This window comes from Capra hircus, chromosome 3 (assembly GCF_001704415.2).
Source record: "Capra hircus breed San Clemente chromosome 3, ASM170441v1, whole genome shotgun sequence".
NCBI lineage: Eukaryota > Metazoa > Chordata > Mammalia > Artiodactyla > Bovidae > Capra > Capra hircus.
Genome location: NC_030810.1, coordinates 99,404,676 through 99,418,506, shown reverse-complemented (window position 1 = coordinate 99,418,506; position 13,831 = coordinate 99,404,676). Strand labels below are relative to the sequence as shown.

At 44.0% G+C, this 13,831-nt stretch overlaps 2 protein-coding genes across 2 annotated transcripts; one reads left to right on the top strand and one right to left on the bottom strand.

Annotated features, from left to right (window-relative positions):
- LOC102172676 (histone H2B type 2-E-like) lies at positions 11,435–12,437 on the bottom strand. The gene has a single exon (XM_018046022.1). It carries the CDS (start codon positions 12,423–12,425, stop codon positions 12,045–12,047), a length of 381 nt encoding a protein of 126 aa, XP_017901511.1. The 5' UTR covers positions 12,426–12,437; the 3' UTR covers positions 11,435–12,044.
- Positions 12,718–13,274, top strand: LOC106501929 (histone H2A type 2-A). Its single transcript, XM_018046020.1, has one exon. It carries the CDS (start codon positions 12,778–12,780, stop codon positions 13,168–13,170), a length of 393 nt encoding a protein of 130 aa, XP_017901509.1. The 5' UTR covers positions 12,718–12,777; the 3' UTR covers positions 13,171–13,274.

The window sequence follows — 13,831 nt, the reverse complement described above, 5'->3', positions numbered from 1 at the left end:
TTGGAGCTTCTCTGGTGGCTCTGATGGTAAAGAATCTGCCTGCACTGCAGGAGACCCCAGGTTCAATCCATGATTCACCAAGATCCCTCAGAAAAAGGAATGGCTAACCACCCCCATATACTTGCCTGGAGAATTCCATGGGCAGAGGAATTTGGCAGGCTACAGTCCATAGCATTACAAAGTGTTGGACACAACTGAGTGACTAACACTAATGCTTAACTATGTAGGGCCATTATCTTGTTTTGTTTTGCTCCGTCTTGAATTCCCTCAGGTTGCACTGAGGAGACAGCTGCTGAGGCTGATGACGTTTTGGCCACAACATCCTTCGTTTATTGAAATGGCAGGTTACAGTCTTTGTCCACACAGTAAACACAGCAATGGAGATGAAGGCTATCACCTCAAAGTATTCTTTTTTAAAAAATTATTTGGCTGCTAAGGGTCTTAGTTGCGGCATGCAGGATCTTTTGTTGTGGCACTCAAACTCTTAGTTGAAAGTATTCTTGTAGACTTTCATTTTTTCTTATGTGTTTCCTTCAAGACTTGATTTCTTATGTTATGAAGTATAACTTAGTCAATAATATACATTATAGGGCTGTCGACTACTATGTAGCATTTTTCTTCTGTTTCTCTAGTTGCATACTGATTTTCATTAAGGAACTCACCTAATCCCTTATGCATGTAGTTCTCAAATTTGACTGCTGTTAGAGAAATAAAATAGAAGTAGTCTTCTTCAAGCTTCAGAGGCAAAAGAGCAGAGCAGGCCTCTGATCTTGCTTCTAACCTGCCTGGACACTGCCCTGACTGGGAGTGACCAGGAGTGACTGCCTGCTATGAGTGTAAGACTTGCAGCACCTTAGATAAGATGGAAGAATTTTGAGATTGTTGAGCCCATGGAGGGGGCCTGGCCAGTCAAGCTCCAGACTTAACAACATTCCAAGTTTTACAAGACAAAGTTTAGTTCAGGTCAGTTAAATCACTCAGCCGTGTCCAACTCTTAGTGACCCCATGGATGGCAGCACGGCAACTCCTGGAGCTTGCTCAAATTCATGTCCATCCAACCATCTCATCCTCTGTCGTCCCCTTCTCCCACCTTCAATCTTTCCCAGCATCAGGGTCTTTTCAAATGAGTCAGTTCTTCACATCAGGTGGCCAAAGTATTGGAGTTTCAGCTTCAGCATCAGTCCTTCCAATGAACAGTCAGGACTGATTTCCTTTAGGATGGACTGGTTGGATCTCCTTGCAGTCCAGGGGACTCTCAAGAGTCTTCTCCAACACCACAGTTCAAAAGCATCAGTTCTTTGGTGCTCAGCTTTCTTAATGGTCCAACTCTCACATCCATCATGACTACTGGAAAAACCATAGCTTTGACTAGATGGATGTTTGTTGGCAAAGTAATGTCTCTGCTTTTGAATATGCTGTCCAGGTTTGTCATAGCTTTTCTTCCAAGGAGCAAGCATCTTTTAATTTCATGGCTGCAGTCACCATCTGCAGTAATTTTGGAGCCCAAGAAAAGAAAGTCTGTCACTGTTTCCATTGTTTCCCCATCTATTTGCCATGAAGTGATGGGAGTGGATGCCATGATCATTGTGTTTTGAATGTTGAGTTTTAAACCAGCTTTTTCACTCCCCTCTTTTCACTTTCATCAAGAGGCTCTAGTTCATTTTTGCTTTCTGTCATAAGGGTGGTGTCGTCTGGGTATCTGAGGTTATTGATGTTTCTCCCAGCAATCTTTTTTTAAAATTAATTTTAATTGGAGGCTAATTACAATATTGTGGTAGGTTTTGCCATACATTGACATGAATCAGCATGGGTGTACATGTGTCTCCCCGTCCTGAACCCCCCTCCCAACTCCCTCCCCATCCCATCCCTCTGGGTTGGCCCAGTGAACCGGCTTTGAGCGCCCTGCTTCATGCATCCAACTTGGACTGGTCATCTATTTCACATATGGTAATAACATGTTTCAATGCTATTCTCTCAAATCATCCCACCCTCACCTCCCACGGAGTCCAGAAGTCTGTTCTTTACATCTGTGTCTCTTTTGCATATAGGGTTGTCATTACCATCTTTCTAAATTCCATACATATGTGTTAATATGCTGTATTGGTGTTTTTCTTTCTGACTTCATTCTTTCTAATGGGCTCCAGTTTCATCCACCTCATTAGAACTGACTCAAATGCACTATTTTTTATAGCTGAGTAATATTCCATTGTGTGTATGTACCACAACTTTCTTAGCAATTTGTCTGTCTCCCGGCAATCTTGATTCCAGCTTGTGCTTCATCCAGCCTGGATGGATGGACCCATTCCAGCCTGGACCCATTTTACATGATGTACTCTGCATATAAGTTAAATAGCAAACAAATAGCATTAACATGAAACCAGGCTTGCAATGGAGAAGGCGATGGCACCCCACTCCAGTACTCTTGCCTGGAAAATCCCATGGATGGAGGAGCCTGGTAGGCTGCAGTCCATGGGATCGCTAAGAGTCGGACATGACTGAGTGACTTCACTTTCATTTTTCACTTTCATGCATTGGAGAAGGAAATGGCAACCCACTCCAGTGTTCTTGCCTGGAGAATCCCAGGGACACGGGGGAGCCTGGTGGGATGCCGTCTATGGGGTCACACAGAGTTGGACACGACTGAAGCGACTTAGCAGCAGCAGCAGCAGGCTTGCAATTTGGTCACAGATTGATGATGATATCTGTCCTGGGGTTATAAGTGGGAACTCCAAACTGCAATCTCACCCACGGAGTGAACGCCCTGCCTGGGAACTTTTCCCGATCGGGACTCCAGATGTTCTGTGACACGGGACTTCCAGCACTGATTAAGTCTGGATGTTGGCCAAAACCCGATTTGGTGGTGTATCCTCTGCTCTTTCTGTTTTTCTTTTCATTTAATGTTAGTGTATTTAAAGTAAGCTAGATAATTCTCTAATATTTGTATTATTTACTTGTATATAATAAGTGGCTTATTCTGTTAACAAATCCTTTGAACTTGAGACAAAAGTGAAAACTTTTGGCAAAAACAACAGCCCATTGTACCTGGAGGACTCTTAGAAATACTGATGTCTTGGTGCTATCCCCAGAAATTCTGATATAAGTGATCTAGAATATAGCCACCCATTAGTTGGGAAGATCCCTTAGAGAAGGGAAAGGCTACCCACTCCAGTCTGGCCTGGAGAATTCCATGGACTGTATAGTCGCAAAGAGTTGCACACGACTGAGCAGCTTTCACTTCACTTAGGGCTTCCCTTGTGGCTCAGCTGGTAAAGAATCTACTAGCATTGTGAGAGACCTGGGTTTGATCCCTGGGTTGGGATCTCTGGAAAAGGGAAAGGCTACCTACTCCAGTATTCTGGCCTAGAGAGCTCCATGGACTGGTTGCAAAAGTCAGACATGATTAAGCGACTTTCAGGTTCATCCATTAGAATTTTTAAAAAGCTCCCCAGGTGACTTCAATGAGCAGTCAGGTTTGAGAATCCCTGCCACTGTGTGTTCCCCCCAAAAGAGATGTTATCTCAGTTCTTAACCTTGGCCTGATTGGTTTAAACGTAGTCCCAACCACTTTCCACATTGATTAGCTCAAAAAATTTAGATCAATTTGATTAGCACAAACATTTCAGCAATTGGACTGAGTAGGGCAGGGGTTCCCCAACCTTTTTGGCACCAGAGACCAATTTCGTGGAAGACAAAAGATTTTTCCACAGACCAGTGGTGGATGGTCTGGGGATGATTCAAATGCATTACATTTATTTTGCATTGTATTTCTCATCTAATGCCACCACAGATAAGATAGCGGCCCAGAGGTACCCTGGAGTAGGGGAATGTAGATTGCTCTTATCTTTTGTTAAAGAAACTTCTTTGTTTTCAAGAGGCAGCAGCAAGATGGAGGGTCATGTGGGTATGAAGGCAAGAATAACTGTAGACAGCACTCAGGAGGGCAAATGCTGAGGGGGAGAATTGGAGAATGGAGCCGTTCACAGAGTTCAGCAACCCTCTGAGCCCTGCTGTACTTTTGGACATCCAGTGAAGCCAGTTTGTATGACGTACTATTTAAACTAGCTGGGATCTTGAACTATTTGAGAAATAGTAATAAATAGTTCCCCAGAATAAAAGGAAAGACAACAGACCTTTTATCTTGGAAGGTCTCAAAGAGGCCAAATAAGGCTGCTGCTGCTGCTGCTAAGTCACTTCAGTTGTGTCCGACTCTGTGTGACCCCATAGACAGCAGCCCACCAGGCTGCCCTGTCCCTGGGATTCTCCAGGCAAGAACACTGGAGTGGGTTGCCATTTCCTTCTCCAATCCAAATAAGGCAGATAAGGAAAAATAGAACTATACATTTATACTAAATGTCCAAGTTTTAAAACCAGTATTTGACCAGGCCAGAGATTAACACTACCGTTAAGAAGGAAAGTCTAGGAATTTTTAAAAATCTAAAACTTTATTTAAAATTAAATAATATAATTCTATTATTAAAATTTTTAGTTTGCATTGGTTTCTTAGGACTGCCATAACAAAGTCCCACAAAACTGAGTGGCTTAAAACAACAGAAATGTACTCAGTCATCATTCTGAAGTTTAAAGTCAACATGTTGGCAGGGCCCTGTCCCTCTTTCCCAGGATCCTTCCTTGTCTTTCAGCTCCTGGTAGCCCCAGGTATCTTTTGGTTTACAACAGTGTAACCCCATTTGTCTCAGTTTTCTTCTTGTGCATTTCTACATTTCAAGGACATCAGTCATATTGGATTAGACCTTATGGATTAGACCCTAATGACCTTATTAACTGATTACATCTACAAAGATCCCATTTTCAAATTAGGCCACATTTTAAGGCACCAGGGAGTTAGACTTCAGCATATCTTTTAGCGAGACACAGTTCAACCCATAACAACAGTCAACAGCTGGGGTAGGTGGAATAGGGCTCCCAAATACGTCCAAATTTTAGTGAAATACTAAGACCAAAGTTAGATATGAGGGGAAAAAATGTATCTAGACATGTTAAATTGATTCTAAAAGCTTCCAGAAAGAAAGGGTTCTCTGCTTAGTTGCTCAGTCATGTCTGACTCTGAGACCCCATGCACTATAGCCGGCCAGGCTCCTCTCCAAGGGGATTTTCCAGGCAAGAACACCATTTCCTACTCCAGAAAAGAAAGGGTAGAACACTATAAATGAGCAAGAAGTGGGATTTTAGAATCTAACCCCTTTCTCTTCCCTGAACTCCAGATTCTCATATTTCATATTCCCAACTTGGGAATTTGGTATTTCTTATTTGATATTTCTACCTGGATGGCAACCAGGAATCTCAACATTTTGCCTAAGATATTACTCTAGGCTTTCCCCTTCCAAACCTACTTGCCTCTTTTATCAGTAAGTTGCAGCTCTTTCCAAGTGCTCAGTCCAAGAACCTGCAGTTAATCTTTGACTCCTCTCTTTCAGTCATAACCTATGTACAATTCATCAATTTCATTTAAAATACATCTTGAGTACTTCTCACTATCTCCATGGCTACCACCCATCTCACTCCTGAGTGTTACTGTAGCTCCTTTTATATTCTTCCTACCTCTACTCTTGCTCTCTCCTACAGTCTATTTTTAACATAGTATCCTGGGTGAGCTTTCAGTTCAGTTCAATTCAGTTCAGTCGCTCAGTCGTGTCCGACTCTATGCAACCCCATGAATCGCAGCACACCAGGCCTCCCTGTCCATCACCAACTCCCGCAGTTCACTCAGACTCACGTCCATCGAGTCAGGGATACCATCCAGCCATCTCATCCTCTGTCGTCCCCTTCTCCTCCTGCCCCCAATCCCTCCCGGCATCAGAGTCTTTTCCAATGAGTCAACTCTTCGCATGAGGTGGCCAAAGTACTGGACTTTCAGCTTTAGCATCATTCCTTCCAAAGAAATCCCAGGGCTGATCTCCTTTAGAATGGACTGGTTGAATGTCCTTGCAGTCCAAGGAACTCTCAAGAGTCTTCTCCAACGTCACAGTTCAAAAGCATCAATTCTTTGGCGCTCAGCTTTCTTCACAGTCCAATTCTCACATCCATACATGACCACTGGAAAAACCAGAGCCTTGACTAGACAGACCTTTGTTGGCAAAGTAATGTCTCTGCTTTTCAATATGCTATCTAGGTTGGTCATAACTTTTCTTCCAAGGAGTAAGCGTCTTTTAATATCACGGCTGCAGTCACCATCTGCAGTGATTTTGGAGCCCAGAAAAATAAAGTCTGACACTGTTTCCACTGTTTCCCCATCTATTTCCCATGAAGTGATGGGGCCAGATGCCATGATCTTCATTTTCCGAATGTTGAGCTTTAAGCCAAGTTTTTCACTCTCCTCTTTCACTTTCATCAAGAGGCTTTTTAGTTCCTCTTCACTTTCTGCCATAAGGGTGGTGTCATCTGTATATCTGAGGTTATTGATATTTCACCTGGCAATCTTGATTCCAGCTTGTGCTTCTTGCAGCCCAGTGTTTCTCATGATGTACTCTGCATAGAAGTTAAATAAGCAGGGTGACAATATACAGCCTTGACGTATTCCTTTTCTTATTTGGAACCAGTGTTGTTCCATGTCCAGTTCTAACTGTTGCTTCCTGACCTGCATATACGTTTCTCAAGAGGCAAGTCAGGTGGTCTGGTATTCCCATCTCTTTCAGAATTTTCCACAGTTTATTGTGATCCACACAGTCAAAGGCTTTGGCATAGTCAATAAAGCAGAAATAGATGTTTTTCTGGAACTCTCATGCTTTTTCCATGATCCAGCAGATGTTAGCAATTTGATCTCTTGGTTCCTCTGCCTTTTCTAAAACCAGCTTGAACATCTGGAATTTCACAGTTCACATATTGCTGAAGCCTGGCTTGGAGAATTTTGGGCATTACTTTACTAGTGTGTAAGATGAGTGCAATTGTGTGGTAGTTTGAGCATTCTTTGGCATTGCTTTTCTTTGGGATTGGAATGAAAACTGACCTTTTCCAGTCCTGTGGCCACTGCTGAGTTTTCCACATTTGCTGGCATATTGACTGCAACACTTTCACAGCATCATCTTTCAGGATTTGAAATAGCTCAACTGGAATTCCATCACCTCCACTAGCTTTGTTCATAGGGATGCTTTCTAAGGACCACTTGACTTCACATTCCAGGATATCTGGCTCTAGGTGAGTGATCACACCATCGTGATTATCTTGGTCGTGAAGATCTTTTTTGTATAGTTCTTCTGTGTATTCTTGCCACCTCTTCTTAATATCCTCTGCTTCTGTTAGGTCCATACCATTTCTGTCCTTTATCGAGCCCATCTTTGCATGAAATGTTCCCTTGGTGTCTCTAATTTTCTTGAAGAGATCTCTAGTCTTTCCCATTCTGTTGTTTTCCTCTATTTCTTTGCATTGATCGCTGAGGACAGCTTTCTTATCTCTTCTTGCTATTCTTTGGAACTGTGCATTCAGATGCTTGTACCTTTCTTTTTCTCCTTTGCTTTTTGCTTCTCTTCTTTTCACAGCTATTTGTAAGGCCTCCTCAGACAGCCATTTTGGTTTTTTGCATTTCTTTTCCATGGGAAGGTCTTGATCCCTGTCTCCTGTACAATGTCACGAACCTCCGTCCATAGTTCATCAGGCACTCTATCTATCAGATCTAGTCCCTTAAATCTATTTCTCACTTCTGCTGTATAATCATAAGGGATTTTATTTAGGTCATACTTGAACGGTCTAGTGGTTTTCCCTACTTTCTTCAATTTAAGTCTAAATTTGATAATAAGGAGTTCATGATATGAGACACAGTCAGCTCCTGGTCTTGTTTTTGTTGACTGTATAGAGCTTCTCCATCTTTGGCTGCAAAGAATATAATCAATCTGATTTCAGTGTTGACCATCTGGTGACGTCCATGTGTAGAGTGTTCTCTTGTGTTGTTGGAAGAGGGTGTTTGCTACAACCAGTGCATTTTCTTGGCAAAACTCTATTAGTCTTTGCCCTGCATCATTCCGTATTCCAAGGCCAAATTTGCCTGTTACTCCACGTGTTTCTTGACTTCCTACTTTTGCATTCCAGTCCCCTATAATGAAAAGGACATCTTTTTTGGGTGTTAGTTCTAAAAGGTCTTTGTAGGTCTTCACAGAATCATTCAACTTCAGCTTCTTCAGCGTTACTGGTTGGTGCATAGACTTGGATTACTGTGATATTGAATGGTTTGCCTTGGAAATGAACAGAGCTCATTCTGTCGCTTTTGAGAGCTTTCAGTTCAGTTCAGTTGCTCAGTCGTGTCCGACTCTTTGCGACCCCATGAATTGCAGCACGCCAGGCCTCCCTGTCCATCACCAACTCCCGCAGTTCACTCAGACTCACGTCCATCGAGTCAAGGATGCCATCCAGCCATCTCATCCTCTGTCGTCCCCTTCTCCTCCTGCCCCCAATCCCTCCCGGCATCAGAGTCTTTTCCAATGAGTCAACTCTTCGCATGAGGTGGCCAAAGTACTGGACTTTCAGCTTTAGCATCATTCCTTCCAAAGAAATCCCAGGGCTGATCTCCTTCAGAATGGACTGGCTGAATCTCCTTGCAGTCCAAGGGACTCTCAAGAGTCTTCTCCAACGTCACAGTTCAAAAGCATCAATTCTTCGGCGCTCAGCTTTCTTCACAGTCCAATTCTCACATCCATACATGACCACTGGAAAAACCAGAGCCTTGACTAGATGGACCTTTGTTGGCAAAGTAATGTCTCTGCTTTTCAATATGCTATCTAGGTTGGTCATAACTTTTCTTCCAAGGAGTAAGCGTCTTTTAATTTCATGGCTACAGTCACCATCTGCAGTGATTTTGGAGCCCCCAAAAATAATGTCTGATTAGCATGAGTCAAATAATGTCATGGAACTCTCTCATGATGGAACTCTCCAAAGGCACTCAAACTTAATTTCAAATTAAAGAATAACTCTTTTCAATGGCCTAGGAGGTCCCTCAAAGGCACACACGATCTGACTCTCAACTACCTTTCTGATCCTATCTCCCTGCACATCTTTCCTTGCTCACTGTGCTCCAGCCTCAGTGGCCTTGCTTATTCTTTGAACTTCTCAAACTTATACATACCTCAGGGCCTTTGTTTTTAGAATACACTTCTCTAAGTTATCCTATGGCTCACATTTTCCATTCAGGCCTCTGTTCAAATATTAACTGATCAGATCTGTCATCCACACTCAATATTCTGCTGTACAGATCACCTCCTAAATATACTATTATTCTTTTCCTTCTTTCACTTATTCTCAGCATCCATCAACTAGAATGTAGTTTTACATAGCCAGGGATTTTTTTCTGTTTATTGCTATTTTATTGCTTGTTTATTAATATTTATCTCAGTATGAATTTTTTCCCCTCTCCCATATTGTGAGAAGTGATATGCATGAATACTCATAAAGGAACGTAGACAATGTGTCAGTTTTGCTTTCACACTTGTAAATGTAATGCTGGTGCTAAAGGGAACTATTGATTGATGGATAATAAAGTTGCATTGAGTCTTGGATTTCTCCGTCTTTCAGACCAGTTGTATTCTGCTTTCCTATTCATATTTTGAGTCCTCAGAACCAAATACTGACCATTATCTCACCCACTTATAATTAGGTTATCTACCCAACATCCTGCATGCCTCTTAGAATATGTGTATTTTTGTCCTGTAAACTCAAACTTTCCCCTATCATCTTTCTGTCTTTCCTCCACATTGCCGTGCTTTACCTGAACTTTTCAAGCTCCAAGCAACCTGTCTCATCTATCAGTAGATCCAAGCAAGGCAGGTCAAAAGCAAGGAAATGTTTTCTGGGACCGAAGAAAGTATGGATTTAGTACAATAACTAGGAGACAAGTTACCTGTTTTTGATTGGGTGGGACAGATGAGAAGTAATGAAAATAATGCTGGAAGATAATATTTGGGGTTCTATGTACATACATAAGAAAAAATGAATAAAAGGGTGCTTGTAGTGAGCTTAACATTTTTTTTCCCTAGGAAGTTTCACCTTTATACCTTGCAGTACTTTATCTTCTGTTCTCATTTTACCTTCTTAAAATGTGTTTTTAAATCCTAGTAAAGGCAGAAAATGTTAAGTTCTATGCAATATTTGGTACTCTGTATTAATAAGGGAATAAATGAAACTAGCTTTTCATGTTGCTTTACAAACAGTTCTTGGAAAGGACTATTAGGAAAAAAGAAAGAAAATATCTAGGATGAGAACTGCAAATTGAAGAAGTTCTTCCCAAGCACTATGGGAATCTCGTAACTAATCTTGTTAGTGGTTATCAAACATTTGACTTACTTGACTTGTTCCATAGACTGTTCATCCTTGCCCCCCCCACCCCCCCCCACCCCGCCCCACTGCGGCCTGGTGATTTGGATTCAGTGGAAGTGTGTAGGGTTTGAAGGATAGATAGATAAATTGAAGATCCAATGGCCTTTGAATTTTTTGTAGGAAACACTGCTTTTTACCCATCTAGTCTAAAAAAAAGGTGAGGGCCTTTATTCTCTCATTTTTGGTGTCTCTGTTTTCAGAGGAGGAAATTGTTCCAGGGAAGGGGAAAGTATTTTTAAGGCTAAGTAGGTTTAACAACAACAAAAAAGCTGCTGGATAAAGTCTCCGGAGTCTCCATTTTATGATTGGCAGGCCCAGGTTCTTGAAATCCCTGACTTTATAGGCTTTATAGCCTCTGTCCTTCTTGCTTCTTTACTCAAATTATAAAACAGCAAGACTACAACTATAGGGAATTGTGTTGGTATCAATATCTGGGGGGAAAAATTTACTATGGATAACAATGGCTTTTGTATGACCTTTTTCTAACAGTGTTGCTTAATATCTAGAATTTGGGCAAAACATTGACTTCAGTGTAGGCACCTGAAAGGAATAGCAAAGTGAGACAAGAAGTATGTGTAGATTACAAATTACTTTACCTATGTGTGGATGAAAAATGTCACCTGCCATACCTGTAATCAAAGGATGTGGCCATCAAGCCATCAGCCACTGCAGCCACCCTAGTCATCCTGGGATTCAGGATGGAGAAAAACAGGATTCTGGTCCTAGATAGTTAAAATATGTATCAAGGAATGAGGTCAGTCAGCCTGCTCTTCCAAATTTCCATACACAAAATAAAGAAGTGCTAAATTCATTGAGATTTCTTCTTTGGCAGAAATCTTTTGATGAATATTCAACTATCTGGTTTGTTTTTGCAAAACTGCTATATATTCTGGTTCCTCCCTTACCTCCTCAAAACAGCCCCTCAGTGCTATTTGAAAGGCTGTCTCCTGGGCTTAGAAGTGTCAGTCACTCAGTTATGTCGGAGCCTTTGCCACACCATGGGCTGGAGTCTGCCAGCCTCCTCTGTCCACGGAATTCTGCAAGAAAGAATACTGGAGTGGGTAGACATTCCCTTCTCCAGGGGATCTTCCTAACCCAGGGATCAAACACAGGTCTCCTGCACTGCAGGCGGATTCTTTACCATCTAAGCCACAAGGGAAGTCCATCTGCTTGGCTTAGGTCCACAACAAATTATTGAATAAAACACAATTCTTAACTCAGGTTGTGGATTTTTCAGTGGACAAATGGAATCAAGATAACCAGGTGCACTATGTTTTCTATTCATGCTGGGCATGGTATCAAAATATTAATTTGGTTTTGAGCTCAAGAAAAATGGACTTGAGTTGACCCACTCTATCTGCTATAAAGTAACTAATGCTTAACTTTCCACCCTCCCTCCCCATCCTCCTGAGTAGATTTACACTGACCACCCATCTCTCACGGTTTTACTGGAAAAGGTAAGTTACTTGCATGAGTGAACAGTTATTCTAGCTAGTTCTGGACTGATCCACAAAACTTGGTCTTTTCTGGAGTACTTCCTCTTCATCCTAAGAGAAAGGCCAGTTCTTACTAGAAAAAAAACTGGCGGTACAGAAAAGTACCATAACAGACAACAAAAGTAAACTAAAAAGGTGAGTTTCTTCCACTGAGGTGGGTGGCTCTGAAAAGAACCTTTAGAACGTCAAGTGGCTGGGCAACTCGTGCGAGCGCCGAGTCCCCACAGGGACTCACTTGGAGCTGGTGTACTTGGTGACCGCCTTGCTGCCCTCGGACACGGCGTGCTTGGCTAGCTCGCCGGGCAGCAGCAGGCGCACGGCCGTTTGGGTCTCCCGGGACGTGATGGTCGAGCGCTTGTTGTAATGGGCCAAGCGCGACGCTTCGCCCGCGATGCGCTCGAAGATGTCGTTGACAAATGAGTTCATGATGCCCATGGCCTTGGACGAGATGCCGGTGTCCGGGTGCACCTGCTTCAACACTTTGTACACGTAGATGGAATAGCTCTCCTTGCGGCTGCGCTTGCCCTTCTTGCCGTCCTTTTTCTGGGCTTTGGTCACGGCTTTCTTGGAGCCCTTTTTGGGCGCGGGGACAGATTTTGCCGGCTCAGGCATAACGTCAAGCACAAGCTATAGGGCCTACCGGGAACGCCGACGACAACAGGCAGCACCCGGGCTGGCCGCCACGACTCAGTACTTATAGAGACTGTAGGCAAATTAAGGTTCTGATCACGCCCCGTTGCGATTGGCGAGATTTCAGTGGCTCTCTCGCGAGGGAGACGAGGTTATGTAAATGAGTGGATTCTGACTGCGCTATCCTATTGGTCACGAGGCCGAAGATGTGCTGTAGCCAATCAAAGTGCCTTCTAGGCAATCGCCGTTCTGCCTATAAAAGGGTGAAGTGGGGCCGTGGAGGGCGACTTTGTCGGGCGTTTGGCGGGAGCATTTGTTAGTGGGTGTCGCTGTCATGTCTGGTCGTGGCAAGCAAGGCGGCAAGGCCCGCGCCAAGGCCAAGTCGCGCTCGTCTCGCGCAGGCTTGCAGTTCCCGGTAGGGCGGGTGCACCGCCTGCTGCGCAAAGGCAACTACGCTGAGCGGGTGGGGGCCGGCGCGCCCGTCTACATGGCGGCGGTCTTGGAGTACCTGACGGCCGAAATCCTGGAGCTGGCGGGCAATGCGGCGCGAGACAACAAGAAGACGCGCATCATCCCTCGTCACCTGCAGCTGGCCATCCGCAACGACGAGGAGCTGAACAAGCTGTTGGGCAAGGTCACCATCGCCCAGGGCGGCGTTTTGCCCAATATCCAGGCCGTGTTGCTCCCGAAGAAGACTGAGAGCCACCACAAGGCAAAGGGCAAGTGAGGCCGGTCTCCGGCAGCCCTGCCCCTACAGAAGGGGCATCTGTAAAATCAAAAGGCTCTTTTCAGAGCCACCCACGCTTTCAAATAAAGAGTTGTTAACAGTAACTTCTCGATTCCAACCTTGTCGGTAGTAAAGGGGGAGCCCAGCCTGGGTTGTGGTGGATCGTGAAACCTAGGACTTGAGCCAGGTGAAGGTAGGAAACTTGAGCGCGCCACAGTCGCTTCAGTTCTAAGTGCTCCGCGATGGTTTATGTTTGGGAGTCGGATGTCTAGTGCTCAACACCAGTTGTTCCCCAGGCCTTTGCCCAACTTGAGGTCTTAAGTACCAGCGGGATGTTTCCTCACACACATCCATCTCGGACACCCCCGTCTGTTAAGGAAGCGGACAGATTTGAAGAGGATGGCGGACCTGGGTTTTTTGACTTCAGTCTACTGTCTTAAAGGGATAAAATGGTTTAGCGGTGGAGATACAGGTCCCCAGTTCGGCTTTCGGAAACGGGATCCCGCGCCCTGCTGCGGGGGAGATAACTTTCCGATCTTTAAAGCACCGGAAGGCGGAAAGCAAAGCAAGATCCGTCCAGCCAACTAGGTAGGCTAGGGGACCTCTGGAAAGGTAGCTGCGTTCAGGGTGCTGGGGGCGGGGGTGGCGCAAACAAGGTCGA

What these genes read in the sequence shown, in the direction of transcription:
- LOC102172676 (XM_018046022.1), bottom strand. Translation starts at nt 12,425, where the DNA reads ATGCCTGAGCCGGCAAAATCTGTCCCCGCGCCCAAAAAGGGCTCCAAG.
- LOC106501929 (XM_018046020.1), top strand. Translation starts at nt 12,778, where the DNA reads ATGTCTGGTCGTGGCAAGCAAGGCGGCAAGGCCCGCGCCAAGGCCAAG.